This window comes from Candoia aspera, chromosome 3 (assembly GCF_035149785.1).
Source record: "Candoia aspera isolate rCanAsp1 chromosome 3, rCanAsp1.hap2, whole genome shotgun sequence".
Taxonomy (NCBI): Eukaryota; Metazoa; Chordata; class Lepidosauria; order Squamata; family Boidae; genus Candoia; species Candoia aspera.
Genome location: NC_086155.1, coordinates 12,203,810 through 12,226,432, shown reverse-complemented (window position 1 = coordinate 12,226,432; position 22,623 = coordinate 12,203,810). Strand labels below are relative to the sequence as shown.

Here is a 22,623-nt window from a genome sequence, read left to right as displayed (position 1 = left end):
AAGGGGAACTATCTTAATTTTAGGGTTGTTTTCCTTCAGCTAAATTCAGTAATTCTCAGCATTTTAGTATTGTCAGGAAGGTATTGCCTTTTTTCAGTGGTGGCTATAGGCTTCTGTCCTTTGGCAAATTTGCTGTGATGCTAATAGGGAAAGAACACATGGAACGTTGTTTGTTGGCCATTGGAGGAATAATCAAGATATTTAGACTCTTTTTATTTATTATATGGGTCTTCATTCTTTGATTGTTTTTGTGGTCCTAAATTCAGGTCCTTTGGGATGAAGAAATGTAGTGGTCATGTTCCTCCAATTAGTTGCTACAGTGTAGGATATAGTACATATCAAACTGTGTCTGCAAAGTAAAAAACAAGCAGAGCTTCGCACCATTGTGGCCACCATCTTGACTTTTTTACTACACCCTAACGACAGCCCTGTACTTGTTACACTGTTTTCATAGACATATACTTGTGTCTTTTTTAGTGTATATACACATTCATGTTGTAAAACATCTTACCAACAGGGATTAGGCAAAGTGTGTCCTTGGAAAAATACCACATGGGTCTTCACAAAAGAATATGCTGTCCACATAAGTGCAAGTCTACTTTGTGGTGAATTAAAGATGACAGAAAAAAAGATTGTGCTACTTTATATTGTGCAGTTAGCTCAAGAATTTATTGCAATAAGATGACTAATAGTTTTTAGCTTCTTTTTAAAGAAAATGTCAAGGAGTAGTGAGAACAAAATGGGACTTAAAAATATTGGTAGCCAAAACGAAGGGCACTTCTACTGTGAAAGAGAAGGAATTGCTGTTGTCTTTGCAACTTAGCTGTGAGCCTAAGAAATCTGCTGTGAAATTAGACTTTTCTGATTATATCTGGGAAGTTCTTGACCTCAGTCGGACATTTGTTATAAGCAAACTGTTCCAACATCCACTTGTGTTGCTGTTGAGGTTTTCTTCTGCAGGCAAGCCAAATCATGCATATATTATTCATATTGTGCATTTATTAACATCACAAAGCCTATGACATTATAATCTACCTCATTCCTGTTGTTGCCTGTAGTAAGTGTAGTACGTTGCCCACCTAGTGTCAGAAAGGGAATTCTCAATAACAGCTGCCCAGATGGCTTCTTGCTAGCTTCACAGAAGCTATAATGCTCATTTTAAGTGAGTGGGAAGAAGCATGGCTCACCTGCTTTCCTCCGAGAGCCATTACCCAGTTGGATCACAGCCTACAAATATATTTAATGCCAAAACCCCACTGACTGCGTTTTAAAGTGAAAGACACCTGGTCCATTTCCTTAGCCTAGTGCCTAAAATGGCATTTATTCCTTTAAGTCCTCAACGCAGTTTATGTAAATTATCTCAATAATTTTGACAGCATTCCTGTAAAAGTAGTGTTACCACTCTCATAATGCAGTAACAAGGGCTGAATCTGGGAATTACTCATTTAAGTCAGATGGAAGTGGGGTAGTTTGCATAGTAAAGTAGTATTAAAAAAAGAGAATTAGCAAAACAGATTTACAAGAAGAGTAAGCGTGTGAGAAAAAGTCCAAGACTATTTTAGAAGAATGTTTATATCATTCTAGTTGAATCAGATAAATGGAATACAATTATTATGTGATTTTTCAGAGAAATGAGAACCATCAAAATCCACAGTGGATGTCTACCCAAAATGTCACGGACAATTACAACAATAATTCATGCACTGGATAGTTTTCTTGAAAACAAATACTTTTATGCTATATGAATCTCAAAGGAGCACTCAAAATGTGTTCCAAAACTAAAGCATTTAATTCCAGTTAAAGTGGAAACTCTTGTATGTATTCTTCCTTTCCTGAAACCTAAATGATTTGATCTCCTCCTAATGGTTTGATTATCCACACTGTGTAACGGTTGCCTTGTTTCCCAATAAGGCATGGACTCACTTAGATGGGGCTAAGGATTTCCGTTTATTGAGTACAGAGTGCATACACGCAAAAAGACGGGAATGCGAGCGTGGTTGCGGGGTACCTCGTAAATACCCGCGGTGCGGACCTTGCCCTCTTCCACCCCCCATTGTCCCACAAGCTGGATCTGGATCCTTGATGGGCGATCTGGAAGCGATACCGGCCTGTTGATGGGTGATCATGATGATCATCGCTGGTCTCCTCTGTCTCCTTCCCATGTCCGGTGCAGGTGTGTCCCCCGGGGTAATGTGGAGATGTTCAGGCGATACGTTGATGGCTCCTCTGGTCCGGGCAAAGGTGTGCCTCCTTTGTCCTTGTGATTGCTTTAGTGTTTAAGTGTTTAAGGGATTAGGATTATTCCTTCCTCCTTCCTTCCCCCTTCCTGAGAGGCATGTTCCCCGTTGTGATGCATGGGTGCCTTGCAACGGGGAACATGACACACTGCTTTTCAAGCAAATCCCCACTACATGGTGGTTTGATCCCTTTCCTAATATTGGCGGTCTTTTCATAATAAAGTTTGGCTAAATCTCTTGGTAAATAAATGGGGGGTACATAGTTGCTTGTCTTTTTAAATCACTAATTAATTTAATATTTTATTTGTTCATATCATTCCATGCAGACATGGAGATTGAATTCAGACAGTTTCTTGCTAATAGTTGTTTTTATTTAAAAGAAAAGAAGAAGCATAACTTTGGCCATGTCATAGTGCTAGAAAGCGTTTGGCCCAAAAGATCAGAAAAATCACACACCAGGCATTTCTATAAAAAATAAATTTATTTACAGAAAGCACAAAAACATATTTACAAGCTGTTCATTCACATGCGCTCAGAGAGGACTGGGCTGCAAGGCTACAAAAGTGAAACTAAAACAAGTCCAGGCAAATTTCTCCCCCAGGCAATGCAGCTTTAACACCCAAACTGAGGACAATTAAGTTTGACCTCTTCACCCTGCCTATACTTAAGAAAGTACTCAATTACCATGGTAACCTAGTGGCTTGGTCCATGCAAAAACAAAGAAATGCCAACAGGCCACACAAAATATAAACAGCATGTTGTTTACCAGACAGTACTTGTGTGTATGGTCCTGATTGTAATTTCTCATTGGGGTTTGGAATTTCAGACTCTTTTTATGAGTTACAGAATAAATGGTAGATCTGCTCAGTTTACACTACTGATTGAAATCACAGTTTGTAAGCAGTATTGCAGAATTTCTTCCATGGTTAAATGTTGAATGATTGCAGTCTGATGCACAAACATGATTCAATGGCAATTTAAAGATTAATGAATTTATTGTAGCATAAACATTGGGGATTATAATCGCTATTATAAAATGCTTGAAGTTTTATTCTGAGTGGGGAGTATGTACAGTTTACACTCCCATTGATGTAGGAACAGGGAAATAGTGTGGTCACAGCAAAAAGAAACACAGGAGGTACAGACAATTACTTTTTGATAATGATCACTTATGGAGTTGGGTTTGACCCAGGCATTCTTACAATGATGTGCTGATTAAACCCTGTAGTGAGAACCTTTGTTTAACCCTTGAGTAATAGAAATGAATCTCTTGATGAATTCTTCCCCAGTGTTTTCATGATGAAACTGGGCTTTGTGTTTCAGAAACTGAGTACCCTGTCCATCACATCATGTCACAGGAAGTTCAACATCCCTTCACTGTTATTTAGATGTTGTCATTTCTAATATCAGTTCTATCATATCATATTTTTTTGCTTAAAATGTGGCCAGATTTTTCTATATAGAGTACTGTTAATTCAGTACATTCAGTCCTGCTTATTCCTAAAATGGCAAGCAACCTTTTTTTACTTGAAATCCTGAAAATGAGTTGGGCCAGCTGCCATAATTTCCAATCATGATAGTCACTATGGCTGGGAAATTATGGGGCACTGAAGGGCATCAGGTACAAGGAAGTGAACATAGAACGTTGCGTCCTGAAAGTCCTAAGTTCAGCCTCCATATTTTCTTGTTAAATATGTAGCATAACTGCTGTGAATTAAAATGTGATTTTATTGGGAAAGGTTAGATGGATCTAGATATGCTTTGGCATAAGGCAGAGTTTGCTATATTAAGTGCTAAATAGGTCAACAACTGTACAATTAAGATTCCATATAGTTTCCATATGGGTGGTGGTTACATGATTACTGATTTTTAAGGGTTATGTTTGCTGTCCATTTGATAAACTCTTGAGATTAATAGCTGGCAAATATATCTAGTGTTAAAAAAAAAACCCAACTCTCACATTTATATCCTGTGCAGTTCAGTTTGCCCTGAACTGGCTATGCCTCATCTTATATTGTTGTCATCTGTCAAGCATGTCCCCTTACACTCATATTCATATTTAGTCTGTTGCATAATATGTTTACTTCCTTGCCACACTATTTTCCACTGTAGTAAAAACTTTTTTCCTTCTATAATTTATTAAAAGGGAATGAGCTGAACATTTGTAGGCTCTGAACTGTCCACATAGCAAAACTTAACCCTAGCTTGTTCAGTCTTAGTGCATTGCAATGCTACCGCAACTTCTTTGATAGCCTTAACTTCTGCCAATAGTAGATGTTGTCACATTACTAGAATAATTTATCCTGAGTTCTCCCAGTCATGCAGTGTTGTAATGTGGTATGCAGGATGCTGAGAACTCTGGAACCAGATCACTGCATGCATAATACACAGTGGTTACAGGGTTTCAAACCGGTTTTGAATTAATAAGGACTAAAATGGCTTTAAAAACAAATTCTGTCCTAAAGAACTACAGAATGCACATATTGGTAGTTGAGGTTCTTGATAAAGGTGTTATCTGCTGGACTGATGCTTCCTTTTTTCCTCTGTTCTTAGGAAGTAGTGTATTTCAGTTGAAATTCGTCATGTTTTTGCTTGCTGAAAATAGTTTGCCCGGGTGGGGTGGTGGTGGTGGTGGAGCAACTTATTTCCTGGAAAACTGTGGCAAACAAATTATTTTCCCTCCCTCCCTCCCTCCCTTCCTCCCCTCTCTCCCCCCCCCTCCTCCTCCTTCCTGTGTTCTAAATCAGTCAGGTAGCTGCTTCTGTTCCCCGAGAGATCACAGAATAAACCACATAATATTCTGCTGGTATATACTTAGTCCTTTCTCAAAAATTAAAAAGGGAATGTGTTTGAGGTTTTGTTGTTGTTGCTTGATTCATCTGAAATTTCATGTGAAAAACTCTCAGCGCTTTTAGTTGATTCAAATTAATAAACTCCAAAAAGAATAAGGTAAAATAAGACATACATCACACTGAAAATTTTCATTGTTTTTATTTATTTATTTCAATTTAATCAATTTATATACTGTTTTCCTGCTCACTGTATCCTCAAGGTGACTTGTGGCTTTTTTTTTAAAAAAAAGGACAGAAATGCAAAGTGAAAAAAAAGAGAAAAGCAAAACAATTGAAAGCACAAAATTTAAAACCATTCACCTTTTAGAACCTGGCTAAAAAGAGGTAGCCTGACTGTTCTTCTCAAGGGTGAGAGAATGGGAATGATAAGCAAGAGAGACGCAAGCTTCTGAAAACAGGGGCATCTTTAGAAGAACTCTCAGAAGAGGCTTGGATAGGTTCATAATGTGTAACAGTCTGCTTGGCCTCCTATTAAGAGCTGCGTAACTATCTTACTGTGCAAGAGATAAGCAAGTGATAATCAAGATAGCTGTCCAACTGTGTACTCAAGCAATCTGAATTACCTCCATCTCTTTGACTACAAACGGTGTGAATCTGGTTCTTCTCTTAAACTAGTGCACTTTCCTTTTGCAAAATTGAGCCAGCTAAGGGCTGAGCTGTCACAAGGCAGCAAGCCTCAGTTTCCAGACCCGAGAGAATTGGATGAGCTGCGCACCGCCGAGTGAGCTGCCGAGTATCCATTAAGTCAGACAGGTGGGAGAAAAAAGGCCCAGAGATGAAAGCCTGGGGCATGAAGGCTTTGCTTTCTTTGTAGCACAGTGGACAAATCTTTCATATGTTTAAGGTTCCATTCTTAATGTACCTGGGTTATGTTTGAGGGTGTTCTGCCAAATAAGCCAATTGCTCATAAGCTACATCACTGAACAGGTTGACGTCATGCAACTTAATATCCACAAACTCTTGTGCTCGTTGCTACTAGTAATATTATGTTTATACCCTACTTTTCCTTTGAGAACAGGAGGTGGTTTGCATAGGAGCGTCTTGTTTTAAACCCATATCTCTGAGGTGTACATTGGGCTGAGAGTTTCTTAGTGGCCCAGATCATCCAGCGAGATCCGTTATGGATCTGAACTTGGTTTCCGTGAATTCATTCCAGCTTCCTAAACAGTTTACATACTGGCTTTTTTTGCATTCAGCTCTGGTAAATGCTTGTGCTTATCAGAATGTTCTGTCAGGATTATTCCCATGTTATCAAATCCTTTGCCCTTTACAATAGATACAGTCTTTGGGAACCTTATATTCAGTAGCAAAACATTTCCAGATAGAGATACGTTAAATTAGCAAGAAAAGAAAACATGAATTGGGCACTTATATTGATTTTCCTACACCAGTGTTTCTCAACCTTGTTAACTTTAAGATGTGTGGACTTCAATTCCTAGAATTTCCCAGCCAGCATGCTAGAGAATTGAAGTCCACACATCTTAAAGTTGACAAGGTTGAGAAACAATGTTCTACACATTTTGGATAGTTCCTTTATCAAGGAGAACTACCTGATGTAAAATGTAAAATTAAATTTTTAATTCTGTATAAGCTGACAGATTGGTTCAGGATTTTACATTCCTTTCACCATCATGCCTCAAAATAATATTGATTCCCAGACATCTTTGCTTTTTGGAAAAAAAAAAGAAAAGAAAAAAAAAGGAAGAGGTTATCGCCTTTTTCCAAATTCAGCACCACTGGCTTTTGGGATGGTTGGCTTGGATCACATAAATTAGAAGTGACTTGTAGCTGCTGAGTGCTCGTAATGGGAGAAGGCATCTTTCAGACTTCATATGTGACCTTTTATTTCTCCCCTGCCCCCCACGATGCCTCAGTTGAAAACTGATAAGACTGCATGTGTGCTTGGAGTCTGGAATGCTGACTGCCTTGATGGGTTGGCAATTAGTAAATAACTTACACCTCTCTGATTTCTAGCATACCTGACCTAGAAATTCTGCCATGAGACATGCTGGACCTGGGCCCAGGTAGAAGTCTTAGGGCTTCCTTCTAAAAGTTCCTTTCCCTTCTCTTTAAAGTACAGAATAGAAGTGAGCATTATTAAGCTCAATTGTCTTCCAGCTGGATTTTAATTTGGATTGGAGAAGAATTTCCAGTTTTTTCTACTGCTGTTCCCACCAGAGCTCCTATCCCTCATTTACTTATAGGAGAAATTTCCAGACTAATTTTGAAAATATGATGGTATTTCTGCATCTCTTGTTACAGGAAAACTGTTCCATATGGGTTGGCTAATTACAGGGGAAATTTCCGGGTCAAAAGGTCCACAGAGCAGCTCCGCAAGAGCTTACATTCATCAGAAAACTCTCCATCACGCTGCTCTTGCACAGATCGACATGACAAGTTGTGCATGCAGTTTTGCACATGGAGTGTCCAATGGTAAGATACCTCTTCTGTGGATACCTTTATATTTGAAAGAAATAACACATAGCTTAGGAGAGTGGAGAGAGATTTCCACCACCCATCCCCAATAATATTCTGGTTTATTCAAGGAAAGTAATTAGGAAACAAATGGATGTTTTCAAAAAATACTGCATAAGATATTAAGGCTTTTTATTTCATTTGATCTTACCCACTTTTTATATTGAGAAAGATACCACAACTGGGTACACAACTGGAAAAATTAAAAAAGCAGTTATTGAAATGCCAAACAAATATATGTAAGTTCATCTATTAAACACTGGAAAACATGGAAAGGCATGCCCTTTCCCTTAAAAGCACAGATCTCTTCTTCCTACAGATCCAAACTTACATCAGAAATGTCTTTCTGATGCAGAAATTACTCAGAATTATTCAGCTGTAGTGTTTGTGTGAATGCAAAATCTTCCCAGCTGTTTGGGATGGGAAAGCACTAGTTGTGGTGGGGGAACTCATGTGATTGGCACGGCATGTGATCATGAAAATTCATATTTCATGCTATAGCTGCATGGCGTAGCATCATGGGGAAGTGGCTCCCACATGGATGAATGCCCACCCAAGAAGGGCTTAAGTGGATTTCAAATGGCTGTGACAGATTTGTGGACATTTGTCTGTTGATGGTATTAGGGATGTGTGAGATTGGTTTGGAACATGAAGTTTCCAGCTTAAATAATCATAATTGATTTAGTTTGAAAATGCAATACAATAGAAATGTATATGTGCCTGTGTAAAAGTCCATTGACTTTTCAAATTGATTTGAAGAGATAGGTCAATGATTTGAAAGGCTACTTCAAGCAAATCAAAGCTTTGAATTGAAGTTTCACCCAGCCCTAATGCTTGTTACCTTTGAGAGTTATGTGGAACTTTTTTTTGTTGAGAAGATGCTAAATAAACAGCAAAGGTGGATGTACATTGTGAGCTTTTCAAAGCATCTGGTTGGCACTGCTGAAAGTGGACTGAGGAAGTAGCTGGTTTTGATCTGATCCACTGTAGAAACTTTGATGTTCTTAAAGGTTTTGTCATTAGAGAAAGTTTTGGCCTTGGTGGACAGATCTGATTGGCTGAACCCATGTAGATTCTTCATTACCCTTCAATCTGGATCTTTCTTTTTTGAAAACTGTTGAAGGGAAACATACAAATTCTTAAAATAATTTGGGTTTGTATGTAGAGTGCATTGTTGGATCCTTGAGATTTTTCTTGCTATTATGAGTTGCTCTGAGCAGTGTGTTCACACGTTAAAAAGGCTGAATATCCATATTTCAACTAGGACCATAGAAGCCTAGCAGATTATCATAGCTGAATTTATTGAATATCAGAAAAAAAACATAGTAATATCTGTGTGTGATGTAGTACAGTGAAAAGAACAATGAGAATGCCCTGTTCACTTCTTTGATGAAATAAGGATGGATGACAAGCACCCTTCAATCTGAAATGTGTTTGGTTCATATTTCTGCCCATGCAACTTCCCTTTGCTCAGCAGGAAATGACCAGGCTGGCAGAGAGCTGGTGGGAGAGAGGGAGAGGGAGAGGGAGGGAAGGAGAGAGAGAATGTTCTCCATCCTTGGGGTTAACCAACACTTGTTTAATCCAGCACCCTTGAAAAAAAGAACACATAAGACAGCAGCTGGATTTCAGTCTTCTCTCTGGAATTAGCCAGATTTGATTAATTTATTTTTCTGCCTCCCTTCTTATGTCTACCTCACCGTTCAGGACATTGTCCACATAAACTACCTTCCAACAATGGATAAAAGCAGCAGAGCAAAACCACAAATACAGTATATACAATAAGAACCAGACTGTGACGAAACATTTTGGATGGAATAATAGCACACTGAGAAAGTTACATTTTTAAAAGGCAGTAATACTTTTTAAAAAATGAACCTTCTCATCCATAGCAATCATCCAAAGCAAATGAGCCACTCAGCAGGAACAGTTCTCCATCAAGAAGAAAAGCATGCTCTTGCCCAGTAGCTTGGAAGAATTCTTCAGGTTTGAACTGGAGAGGTATGATCTGTGTTAATTATGAGAATGTGTGGTAGTGTGAGGAGTCAGGAGATGAAACCGTGAATCATGGTTTAATTTTACATGAGAATGTAGCTCTTTCACTCACCTGGCAAGGCAGAGCAGTTTTGTTCTTCTGGGTGGGAGGCAGGCTACATGAGAGATCTTTGTTTATACAGTATATACCCCTGTTTAGAACTCAGTTGTTAGCCTCAACTCTTCAGGAAACATCTGCATCCCAAGTGGTATTTTCTTCTTTCTGCACAATAACCCTGAGAGATAAGTTAGTCTGAAAGGTAAGGGAATGCTGATCAACACAGCATATAGAGTAGGGCTGTGTGAACCATTTGGAGTGAAGTGCTATATCTGGATCAGTGTTTCTCAACCTTGGCAACTTTCAGATGTGTGGACTTAAACTCCCAGCTAAGCTGGCTGGGGAATTCTGGGAGCTGAAGTCCACACATCTGAAAGTTGCCAAGGTTGAGAAACACTGATCCAGATTGTAAAAATCCAGAATATCACTAGATGGCACTAAAGAGATATAGAACACTCTTATTCCTTGCCACCAACTCTACTGATCATCCAGATATTTGCAGCCCAGATATGGGGGCCCTACCAACCCCACTGCTTTGAAACGTTGAGATCTGTGCTGACTTGGCAAGCAGCATTGACTGGCTCTTGAAACAGCTATGCTAAGCTTTCCAGTAGATGTATCTTCTTGCTGCTTTAAGGGGTACAGTCAGAAAGGTCCTTGGCTCACTTCCTGAACTACCATTCTGACTGATTTGTTCAGCCCTACACCCAGCCAGCGTTGTATTCCAAAAGAGCAGTGTCTCCATTTTGAGAAATAAAATGACTGCTACCCTGTGCATAGGTACCTGGGAGTAAGCCCCATTGTGGGATCTTTCCAGAGCACTAAAATCTTTTGAGATACTGGAACTTTCTTGGAGAACTCTGAACTATCCTTCAGGATCTCAAAGGATTTTGAGACTTTTCTTTAGAAGAGGAATCACCTGGGAGGGAACAAGAGAACAAAAAGACTACCCTTTGTGGAAGCATTCATAGTCTCATTCTCCTCTAGACCAGGGTTTCTCAACCTTGGCAACTTTAAGATGTGAGGACTTCAACTCCCAGAATTCCCCAGCCACCCTGGGGAATGGAAGTGGAATATCTTCTGTTGGACCTGCGTGTGTATTGCTGTACTGATTTTTTAAAATTTATCTCATACCTTTGGTTCTTGCAGGAACACCCATTATATTCCAAAGATTTGTACCTAATGATTAAATCATCTCAAACCAGCTTCCCACAGTTCTAAGCAACTAACAACATTTCTTTCAGTTGTAGGGAGTGACCAAGAGAAAAATGGAGGTGGAGTCATATCAGAAGTCTCTTCTGCTATTGCCCTTGTAAGACTCCTGAGAGCCCAAAGGGAGAAGCCCATAGTTGTCTCTAGGGCAGGGCTGCATAAGCGTGTTTGCTCTGAGGGTGCACTCTCATTGTGTAGTGGGCTGGGTCTGCACTCCAGGAAGTAGGTGGGTCAGGACAAAGAAATGGGTGGAGCCAGGACAAAAGCATAATTGTAATTAGAAGCAAACTAAATGAATTAAATCCAGTTAACCTGATGCTGTCCTATGCATTTCATCATTTATTAAGTTATTTACATTCAGTATTTTCAATTATTCTGCGGCAATAAAAACCATAGTTCAGTTGCAACGTTTGGAAGGGCTCTGGGGGCAGCCGTTAGACCTCTAGGGGCCGTGTCTGGCTTTTAAGGCTTCAGGCTCTGCACCATTTCTCTAGGAGGTAGTGTCATGAGTAAGGATGGCGAGCAGGGGGCTCCCATCCAGACTGTTAAGCACATGCGTAGCACTGAGGAATTGGTCAGCCATTCAAAGAGACACAGATCGGGACCGCCTTAACCTTTGGGGGTTATATGTCTGGGTTTTCCCCACGCTTCTTTAGTTTGTTAGGATTCCTGTTATGTACTAGCAATAAAACATTAGAGACCAGTTCCTTGTCTCAGCATGTTTCCTGGCTGTTAGGACAGGTAGAGCTCCTCTTCACACTGGACATGACATTTTTGCAAGGCAGGACCAGTTGGAAAAAGGCAGTGAAAATTTAAAATGGATTTTCTCAAATGCTATTCTGATGTTTTAGAGCAGTGGTTTGACCCAGTTATCCTTTTCCCAGTCTCAGATGTCATTAACCCTCCCCCCCATCACAAAAATCCCAGACTCTGTTGTCTTACCCAAATGTCTTGACAACGGCAGTCCCAAACTGGATCCTCCACTCACAAACAAACAATTACATGTCGCTCCGTTACCCTCAATATATATTCAGATCACCTCCTTGGGGTAATTACCCCCAGTTTAAACATCTAGAGTCTGCACAGTAATCATACTATGTCTCAGGGTCTGTTTATTATTTTTCAAGTCACCTTTGGCCTTGATCATTGTCCTGCTTTTGTAATGCAGAACATGCTTGACAAATATATATCCAAATGATGCTGTTGTTTTGACTAACTGTTGATAGAAAAATGTGTTTTCTTCCCAAGGTAAGACGTTGAGGACACTACCAAGGATACGGAAAAAAAACCAAAACCCTCATCCCGGGTGAATATTGTGCCCAGATTTTCAAATGGATTTTCCAACAGGACGTTTCCTTTTCCTGAATGGTGGCTTTTTCAAAGTGGGGACTTCACGTGCTTGAAGAGCATTGTACTGTCCATCATCTCTAACACAGTCACAGTTCCAAGGGGCAGAATGATGATGATGATGATGATTTGCTATGTTAAGATTCAGAGGACAGCTCTTGCCACTATCTCAAAGATGCTGATGAATAAGGGGAAAAAAACCCAGTGTCACTTGTTGTATATGTGTTTCCTGCATTTCCTGCAGACTGATGTCATGAGAGAAATTGGTACATTTTAGAAGAATACCTATATATGATGTCATCTCTTGTATGTAAAAAAAAACAACTTCGTAATCTTAATCAAACCTGTCCTTTTGTAATTTCAGTGGCATCTTTTTTTAAAAAAAAAAATGACAGTATCTACACAGATGAAATAAGAATGGCTATTAATATTATAATATATAGCAAGCTAACAGAATTGCATATTTCTTAGGTTATTGGATTCAAGCACTGCTTCCTGCAATAAAATTGAATTTTAAAACAGATCTACAGGATAGATTTTAAGATGAGGATTCATATACTATATTTATCTGTTCAAGCCTAAACAAAACCCTTCATTTTGTCTGAACTCCAAAAGATTAAAAATATATTTGCTAACAACAATCAGGGTTGTAACCCTTCATTTTAACTTCTAGAAGCGTTGAAGGGAAACAGTTACTCGGAGTTCTGTAATTCCTCCTTGAAGTACAGGAAATGCAGATGAATTAGAGATATTTCAATACAGCTGAAGAAAGGGTGCACAGTAGACCTTGTGACCAGAATTGGTTGCATGTTGATTTAAAGAAGATGTCAGGAGGACATTGATTTGGTGTTTGCTAATCAAAGAGGAAAAAGGAGTGCACTGGTAACAGTTGGAACCCTTTCGAAGGGCACTTGATTAAAACGGGGATTTTTCCATATATATATATAGTGTTAGAGTTTATTAGAGGACAATTATTACAATTCTGAGCTGAATGCATTAATTCTTGGACCTACTGCAAAACAGAAAACCAAGAAAACCAAAGTAACTCCCAAACTGGCTGTATAACATTTGCAAAGCGATACTGGACTTTTTGTTTTATTTTGCAAAGAGAAGAAGAGATCTTGTATTAAATATATATATGTATGTATGTATGTGTATATATATATATATATATATATATACACACACACACACACATACACACACACACACACACACACATATATATATATAAATGTATATATGAGTATATTACATAAATTATTCTACTTACAAAAGTAAGGTATCTTTCTGGTGTCATATTTCTACTAGCTTTCTGTTTTTCTGACATACTTTTATAAAGTTTCTAGATTGAGTTATACACTATTTATTGTATAGGTAGTCCTCGCTTAACAACCAATCATTTAGCGATGGTTCAGACTTAGGACGGTGCTGGAAAAATCGACTTATGACCTGTTATCACTCTTATGACCATTGCAGCATCCCCGCGGTCACGTGATCACAATTTCATTGATCCATTGGGGGAGATGGGCGGTGATATAAATTTAATTAATAATAATAATAATAATTTGGGCACTTGGCAACCAGTTCACATTTATGACCGTCGCAGTACCCTGTGGTCACGTGATTGCTATTTTGGACCTTCCCAGCCAGAGGACCGCATGTTTTGCTTAACAGGCATGTGGTTCACTTAACCCCCATGGTGATTTGCTTAATGACCACTGCAAAAAGCTCATAAAATCGGGTCGGATTTGCTTAATGACCGCTTTGCTTAGCAACTGAAATTCCCGTCCCAATTGTGGTTAAGTGAGGACTACCTATACTGAAAAATATCTCCTTGTATATTGGGTGTTTCTTTAAATAAGGGTGATCCTGAAGCCCATATTACTAACTGCTGCTAGCTTTTCAAACTTATGCCATATGTATGTGTGATATCAATATATGAGACATACTATTAAATCTGACTTTCCCACCTAGAACAAGGTTGCAGTCCAGCTGAGATTTCACTTAAATTCCTATTTTCATTCCACAAACTCTCAGAAACTGTTTACATTTGACCTGTGTTCTTGTTGCAGTTGATCTCAAAATCCTGGAAAACCCACAGGAATTATGGAGAGTTCCCAAATTGAAAGGGTAGAAAATGGCACCCAGACAGTGACTTAAGCCCCCTTTTTTCTGTGTTCACTTGTGTGGTGCTTTGTGCATAGGTGATTATAATGAAATACAGTTGTTCTTTGTTGAAACCCAAGTGTAAAACTTTATATACATATATATGTGCATGCAAAGCCCTTATAGATTCCCTCCCCCCCTCCCCCCTCCCTTCCCATTTAATTAAATAAATAAAGGCAAAAAAGAAAAACCATCAAGGTGTGATTGAACAAAAAGCCATCACATTTCCATTCTTTCTGCTCAGTGTGAAAGACCAGTGCTCAAAAGCTGGTGAAAAAGCATGTTTCCAATCATGAGGCGGGAGGCCAAGAAACAGGAGTTCTTGCCATTGGGAAATGAAACCCCCCAAGTAGAAAATCAGAAGAGTAGTGATTTTTGATATATGGTGGCTCAACTGGGGTTAAAAATGTTCCAGCTGCTGACAAAATTAGAACAGAATCATAGAGTTATGGAACAAATTAAGGAAGTGCTGAAATGCTGCCTGTGGGGGTGACTAGTTTCACTGATAAGGGATAAAAGCAACGTGTCTCTTGGGTGTATGTCTTACATATTTGATTTTTAGTGCTATCCTCTACAAATTCTAAAAAAGCAAATATTATGATCTTTAATGTCCACGGATCTTAGTCTAATGCTTAGTCTATCAGCTGGCATGCATCTTTTATTTCATAGTCCTTTGCACTAGATCATGGGTAGACAGGATGGGGCCCACAGATAATAGTGTACTCACAGACTCGGTCTTGTGTCCCACCAGGCTTCCTGTCTTATCTCACCTTTAATATTTTTAAAATATCCTTTTAATTCAAAGGAATTTGAATTGAAAGTATTTGAATTCAATTCCTACTTTTGTCTGAATTGAATATGCATATGTTTGAAGGATACAATCAATTTTTGCTGTATAACATTGCTGTAGAAATAGCAATTGTTCTGTCTTGGTATAAATCACAGCCCTCAGAAAGTCTTTTAAAAATGAATTGGCCCTAGTTCTGTTATTCTCATCAAACTATTTATTAAATAAAGGAAAACAAAAATGACTCTCCACAGCAATATCATTGTATATCTTTTCTTGTCTGGGTAGCCATAAAACAGAAGGAATTACTTTCCACACCAGAAAGAATTCTTAATGCAGATGCGAGTCTTATGATTTTAATTTTGAATAATAACCCCCCCCTTAAATATGTTAATTTTATGGACTATTTGTCCATAAAATAGTGCTGTTGGCCTTCATACATGCATGGGATTAGAACTTAGTTTCAATCAGTTGGACAAAATAAGTCATTCTGTGCTCCGCTTAGATGATCCGTTTCAAATGCCATGAATGCAGAATATACAAAACCAGTCCTTTTAACATAACCAAGGACGGCAAGCGTTTTCAGGTAATAGGAAAGGAATCAAATGCTTTCTGTTGTGGCATTGTGTCCTTTTAAATAATGTCAGATGCTTAAGAAAAGTTGCATAAGTTGCTTCTTGTCCACGTCTTCATACAGTGCCCTTTTTATGATGCCCCAAGACGTGCCTTGATCTCCCCAATCATCTCTAAATTTGAGGGTCATCCTGATAGATTTTATGTCTATTTCTTCTAAAGGGATGCTGACTCTACACTCACACACCAGGTGGCCAAATATTTTTATCAAGTTATACAACTGTGTAAAACTTTTCATTAGATATGTTGTTTTACTGTGTTACTGTTTTCCTTTTTCTCCTGATAATGAATTGTGGGACTAAACTATTTTTCTTCTTCTGTTGTAAAGTCTGGTCAAAGACCGTAATAAAGAGATTTGATTTGATTTGATTTGATTTGATTTGATGTTCTCAGAGCTTCTCTTCCTGCAGACATTTCATTACCAGGCTAAGTGATATCATCAGTGCAGTGGGGAGTGGAGTTTGCTGGCTGTTTATAGGTAGTAACTTGTCTTACCATCCTTTTTTAAAAAAAATTCTTTTTTTTATTAAACAAAATTTTATTCATTAAAAATTTCTACAAAAAAATTCTACAAGACATGTATACAAAAAGATTTTTCAACAAAACAAAGTAACGAAAAAATCAACGTACATTTCTACACATCTTGCTGTAATGTACTATGTTAGTGATACATCTTATGAATTTAACCTTTCTTTCTCAAAAAGAGAAAAGGTGTATCAACATATACAAAATCATATAAGTAAAAGGTTTCCGAATAAACTAGCTAAAGATATATATTAAGACCCCTAATGTAACTCCCGATAATTTTGAACTCTTATTTTACTATTTACTATTTCTAAATACTCGCTTCTTTACAGTAAGAAACCCAATATCATTACTTCGTTTTCAACAAGTGAATACAGGTAATCTAGAATTGGTTGCCACATTTCCCTAAATTTCAAAATATTATTATCTTTCATTAAAGATGTTAATTTTGCCACTTGTGCTAATTCGATGAGTTTTATTATCCATTCTTCCATTGTTGGAATAGTTCCCCTTTTCCAGTACTGTGCATATACTAATCTGGCCGCTGTGATCATGCAAAGCATCAAATTACTATATTTTTCTTGTTGATCGCCATCAAAGAGACCTAATAAAAAAAATTCTGGTTTTTTTCCAATCTTTTTCTTTAAAATTTTCTGAAACATCTCATGAATCTGTGCCGAATTTTTTTTAGCTTTGCTACAGGTCCACCACATATGATAGAACATTCCTTCCATTTGCTGACATTTCCAACATATACTTGAGGTGTTATTGTATATTTTTGCTAATTTTTGTGGTGTCAAGTACCATCTAAACATCATCATAAAATTTTTCCTTTAAATTATAACATAATGGTTTTCCATCTGGCCCATGCAGCTTTTAATTCTTGCTGGGATGTTTGGCGACTTGAGACAGGATTGCATGTGGCCTCCAGGGCCCATCCCCTTGCCTGGAATTGTGGCGGGAGCGTGGCTTGGAAAGCTAGTCTTGGCGGCTTGGAGCTGGCAGAGGTGGCTGGATTGCAGAGCCGCCAGGAATGTGGATTGGCAGCCTCGCACAGGAAGTGCTTCAAGCCTTTTATACCAATTGGCAGTGTGGCAGAGGGAAGGAAGCCGGCACCAAAGACAGAAGATGCCCCTATTGCCCTGCAGGAGGGATTGTGCCAAGTTGCGAGGAGTTGAGGAGGTTGAAGCTGCTGGAGTGTGCAGCCACGTGAAGGCGAGGGATTGCTGTGGCGGAAGCAGAGCCGGGCCAGGCTGGTTGCAATGGCTCTGCGGCTATAACTCACACCCCCATCCCTGCAGGGAGGCAGCCATTTCACCTCCTCCCTGGCTGGAGAGTTGCTGAGAGTTATCTGCATGAACTGTTCCTAAGTGACAGTCATTATAACCCAAGTCGACCGATTGAAGAGCGGATCAAAGGACTGCGATCAGAAGGGTTAGGCTTATGCCCTGGATTTTGTCCCCCGTCTCTGGGTGAGAGCCAGGGAGGGGTTTGAATCACAGGGACTGTATAATTGGGGCCTGAGCAGTCCGGTGAGAGGAGACTGGCTTATGGCAAGGAATGGTTGGTATGGCTGGTGGATGGGGTTTAAGGAGGTGACCCTTAATTAACTTGAGGTGCTGAGTGCTAATACTGCACAAGCACCTTAGGTATTAAAGAATTTTGTTGGATTGTAGGTTGTTGTGAGGTGGGGGGTGCAGGCCTGGGCATGGAATTCGATAGACAGGGGAGGGGGAAGGGTTCTGAAGGGATGAGGGCAGGCTCTAGTATCCCAGTAGTGACGGGCAGAGGGAGAAATGGTGGGAGACAAGGGGCAAGATTTGTATGTGGAAGGGGTCACAGATATATTGTTCCTGTGGCACATTCCAGCCCCTCGAACTCACTCCCGGGTCCTGGTTGGCAGACTTTCAAGGCCCTGAGCTGTCAGCTGCTGCTACTGAATGCCAGGTCAGTTTGAAATAAGGCCACCCTCATCCATGATTTGATCGTGGATGAGAAAGCTGACCTGGCTTGTATTACAGAAACCTGGCTGGGAGAGGAAGGGGGAGTTCCCCTTTCTGAAATGTGCCCAGCTGGTTACCGGGTGTGGCACCAGCTGAGACTCCAGGGTAGGGGCGGTGGGGTGGCGGTGGTCATCCAAGACACTTGGGACGCATCCAGGGACACTGCTCCTCAGATTGCCGGGTGTGAGACCCTGTTTGTTAAGTTGGGCTCTAGGGATCAGTTGGGACTGTTGCTATTGTACCAGCCTCCCTGCTGCGTAGCAACTTCCCTGCCTGAGCTCCTTGACTCCATAGCCGGGTTGGCGGTGGAGTTCCCCAGGCTTATGGTCTTGGGGGATTTCAACCTGCCTTCCTTGGGTGCAGGGTTGGAGGTAGCTCGGGAGTTCATGGTTTCCATGACAGCCATGGGCCTGTCCCAAGTAATCCAGGGCCCGACGCATAATGGTGGTCATTCGCCTGACCTGGTTTTTCTGTTGGAGCAGTGGCAGAGTGCTCTGAAATTGGGGGAGATCTCAGTTGCTCCCCTGTCATGGTCAGATCACTGCCTGGTGAGCCTCCAGTTCTCTGGCACCACCCCCCTCCGCAGGGAGGCTGGGCCTATTAGATCGGCCTGCCCCAGGCCACTGAGGGACCCAACTGGGTTTCAGAGGGAGCTCGGGGTTGTTCCGGGAAGTCTGCTGCACGGTCTGACTGAGGCCTTGGTGGCCGCGTGGAATGAGGGAGCAGCCGGGGCCTTGGATCGGATCATGCCTGAGTGGCCTCTCTGTGCCCATGGCTCCCGCAGCTCTCCGTAGTTCACAGAGGAGCTGAGGAGGCTTAAGAGGGCTAAGAGATGCCTGGAGCGCCGCTGGTGGAAAACAGGGAGCGAAGACAACCGAACATGAGCTAGAGCCTACCTCGTGGCAGTAAGGGTGGCAAAACGTGGTTATTTCTCCGCCCTTACTGCATCTGCAGATAGCTGTCCGGCGGCCCTATTTCAGGTGACTTGGTCCCTCCTTGGAGGGAATAATACCAAGCTCTACCTGCACACCAAGCAGTTCGAAAACATGCAAATGTGAGTAGATTAATTGGTACCGCTTCGGCGGGAAGGTAACGGCGTTCCGTGAGTCATGCCGGCCACATGACCACGGACGGGTCCTTAGGGACAACGCCGGCTCCAAGGCTTAGAAACGGAGATGAGCACCGCCCCCTAGAGTCGGACTCGACTGGACTTTACGTCAAGGGAAACCTTTACCTTTACCTACTACCTGCAGGGTCACTGTGAGGAATATGCTGCGCATCTGGCGGATAAAGTCGCTTGCATTCGCTCTACGTTGGACTCCAGCTTTAAGGCAGAGCCAGTGGAGGATACGGGGACAAAGTCTGGCATGGTTATCTGGGGGGAATTTGATCTGGTTGCACCTGAGGAAGTGGACAGGGCCCTTGCAGCTACTAGTTTGGCCACTTCTGTATTAGATCCGTGCCCTTCCTGGTTGGTCAAGCCTGCCCGGGAGGAGGCACGTGATTGGGTTTGGATGGTGGTTAATTCCTCCTTGAGAGAGGGGGTGCTCCCACCGACTCTTAAGGAGGCAGTGGTGCTTCCTCTCCTGAAGGGGCCGTTGCTTGACCCAACCAGCCTGGACAGTTTTAGTCCAGTCTCCAACCTCCCTTTTTTGGGGAAGGTTGTGGAGAGAGTGGTCGCATGGCAGCTGCAGAGGACCCTGGATGAAGTGGATTATCTGGACCCTTTTCAGTCAGGGTTCAGGCCAGGTTACGGGACTGAGACGGCATTGATTGCACTCTTAGATGACCTCTGGCAGAAGCGGGATGGGGGCAGTGCGACCATCCTTGCTCTTTTTGACCTCTCAGCGGCCTTCAATACCATTGATCATGGTATCCTTCTGGACCAGCTTCGGGAGTTGGGAGTGGGCGGCACAGTATTGTGCTGGTTCTCCTTTCTCTGGGGTTGGTTCCAGTCAGTGTTGATAGGGGGGGGAAAGGTCCACCCCACGCCCCCTACTCTGTGAGGTGCCTCAGGGCTCGGTTCTCTCCCTTCTCCTATTTAACATCTACATGAGACCGTTGGGGGAGGTGATCCGACGGTTTGGGGTAAGATACCATCAATATGCTGATGATACTCAGCTTTATATCTCTACCCCAGACTGCCTGAGTGATGCCGTGGATTTCCTGACCCAGTGCCTGGAGGCTGTGAGGGCCTGGATGGGGTGCAATGGGCTTCGACTCAACCCAAGCAAGACTGAGGGGCTTTGGGTTTGTGGGCCTCCCAGTGCTAAGGTTTTTCCACCTCTGGTCTTGGATGGGGTTGCACTGCCCCAGACGGACCCGGTACGCAATCTGGGGGTCCTCATAGACTCACGGCTCCTGCTTGAAGAGCAGGTGGCAGCCATGGCTAGGAGGGCCTTTGCACACCTTTGGGTTATGCACCAGCTGCGCCCATTCCTAGACCAAGAGGCTTTGCTCACAGTCACTCATGCCCTCGTGACCTCCCGTCTGGACTACTGTAATATGCTCTACATGGGGCTGCCCTTGAAGAGCATTCAGAAGCTTCAACTGGTGCAGAATGCAGCTGCACGGATAGTAAATGCTGTCTGGTACTCGACACATGTAACACCACTGCTACGTGAGCTGCATTGGTTGCCAGTGTGCTTCCGGCTGCAATTCAAGGTGTTGGTTGTCACCTTTAAAGCCCTCATGGCTTGGGACTGGGTTACCTAAGGGACCGCCTTCTCCCAGTTGTTTCTGCCTGTCCAATTCGATCTAGTAGGTTGGGTATGCTGTGGGTCCCGTCAGCCAGGGAGTGTCAGCTGGCGGGAACTAGAAGGTGTGCCTTCTCCTCCATAGCACCTGCCCTTTGGAACATCCTCCCTCCAGAAATTAGGATGTCCCCGATCCTGTTGGCCTTTCCTAAGTCCATAAAGACCTGGCTTTGTGCCCGGGCCTGGGCCCTCGAGCGTGTGGATGGTCCCATCTCTTGGCTGTATTAAACTCCATGCATTGTTTACTTGGCAGCCATGTATATTTATTTTGCATTTATTTTATATTTTAATTGTTTTAATTGTGATTGTTTTGTTTTATGGTTTTATTGTTGTAAGCCGCCCAGAGCCACCCGCTGAGATGGGCGGCTATAGAAATCAAATAAATAAATAAATAAATAATGAAAACTTTAAATCTTTAGTCCACATTTTTTCCCATTTTTCTAATGGAATGTCATAACCAATATTTCTTGCCCAGTTAATCATGCATGTTTTAACTTGTTCATTTTCTTGATTTGTTTGTAACAAGATTTTATACTTTTTTGTGATATAATCATTATTTAAATATAATTGTTTTTCAAATTCTGATTCTTCTTTTTTAAATTTATAGTTCTTTTTATCTAACTTAAATCATTTAATTGAAGGAAGGTAAACCAATTACACATGTGGCCTTCATTTTGTAATTCTTCCCGAGATTTTAGAATAGGCAGACCACCTTGATCAAATTTTAATAGATCTTTATATCTTAACCATTTAATCTGGTCCCCTAAGCTTTCTCTTCTTGATAGGGCTTCTAATGGCGATATCCAATTTGGTATATTTGGAAGTAATCTTCTTTTGTATTTGCCCCAGGTCTTATGTAACGTTTTTCTAATAATGTGATTATTAAATTCTTTATTCAATTTTACTTTTTCATACCAGATATAAGCATGCCAGCCAAATTTAATTTCGTGTCCTTCTAACTGTAAAAGTTTTTGATCTTCCAATGTTAACCAGTCTTTAATCCATAGAAAACAACAAGCTTCCAGATATAACTTAAAATCAGGTAATTCCAGGCCTCCTTTCTCTTTGGCATCTTGCAATAGTTTAAATTTAATTCTTGTTTTTTTCCCCTGCCATGTAAACTTCGAGATGTCTTTTTGCCATAACTTAAAGGTTTTTTCATTTATCAGAATTGGAATTGTTTGAAACAGAAATAACATCTTTGGTAATACGTTCATTTTAATTGCAGATATTCTTCCTAGAAGAGATAATTGTAACATACTCTACCTCTCTAAATCTAATTTAATCTCAGACCACATTTTCTCATAGTTGTTGTGGAATAATGCATTGTTATTAGCTGAAAGTATAATACCAAGTATCTAATTTTCTTTTCTATTGTAAAGCCAGTTTTTTCTTTTAAAATTTCTTGTTGTTTTTGAGTCATATTTTTACTCAATATTTTAGTTTTTTGGTTATTGATTTTAAATCATGCTACCTCTCCAAATTCTGTTATTTTTTCCAATAAATAATCTATCGAATCTAATGGGTTTTGTAGA

General features: G+C 40.8%; 2 protein-coding genes across 3 annotated transcripts in view; both read left to right on the top strand.

Moving 5' to 3' along the window:
* The window catches only part of EDN3 (endothelin 3), a 38,284-nt gene extending 26,540 nt beyond the window's left edge, over positions 1 to 11,744 (top strand). Inside the window, exons 3-6 of one of the 2 annotated variants that reach the window (XM_063296996.1) lie at positions 7,352 to 7,522; positions 9,457 to 9,565; positions 10,901 to 11,365; positions 11,610 to 11,739. In XM_063296996.1, the coding sequence (XP_063153066.1) occupies positions 7,352 to 7,522; positions 9,457 to 9,532 (247 nt within the window). In that variant the 3' untranslated portion in view covers positions 9,533 to 9,565; positions 10,901 to 11,365; positions 11,610 to 11,739. Of the gene's footprint in view, positions 1 to 7,351; positions 7,523 to 9,456; positions 11,366 to 11,609 lie in introns of both variants that reach the window. The other variant, XM_063296995.1, reaches the window with a different exon arrangement.
* Positions 1 to 22,623, top strand: part of TUBB1 (tubulin beta 1 class VI) — a 481,315-nt gene that overhangs the window by 258,939 nt on the left and 199,753 nt on the right. The window lies entirely within an intron of this gene.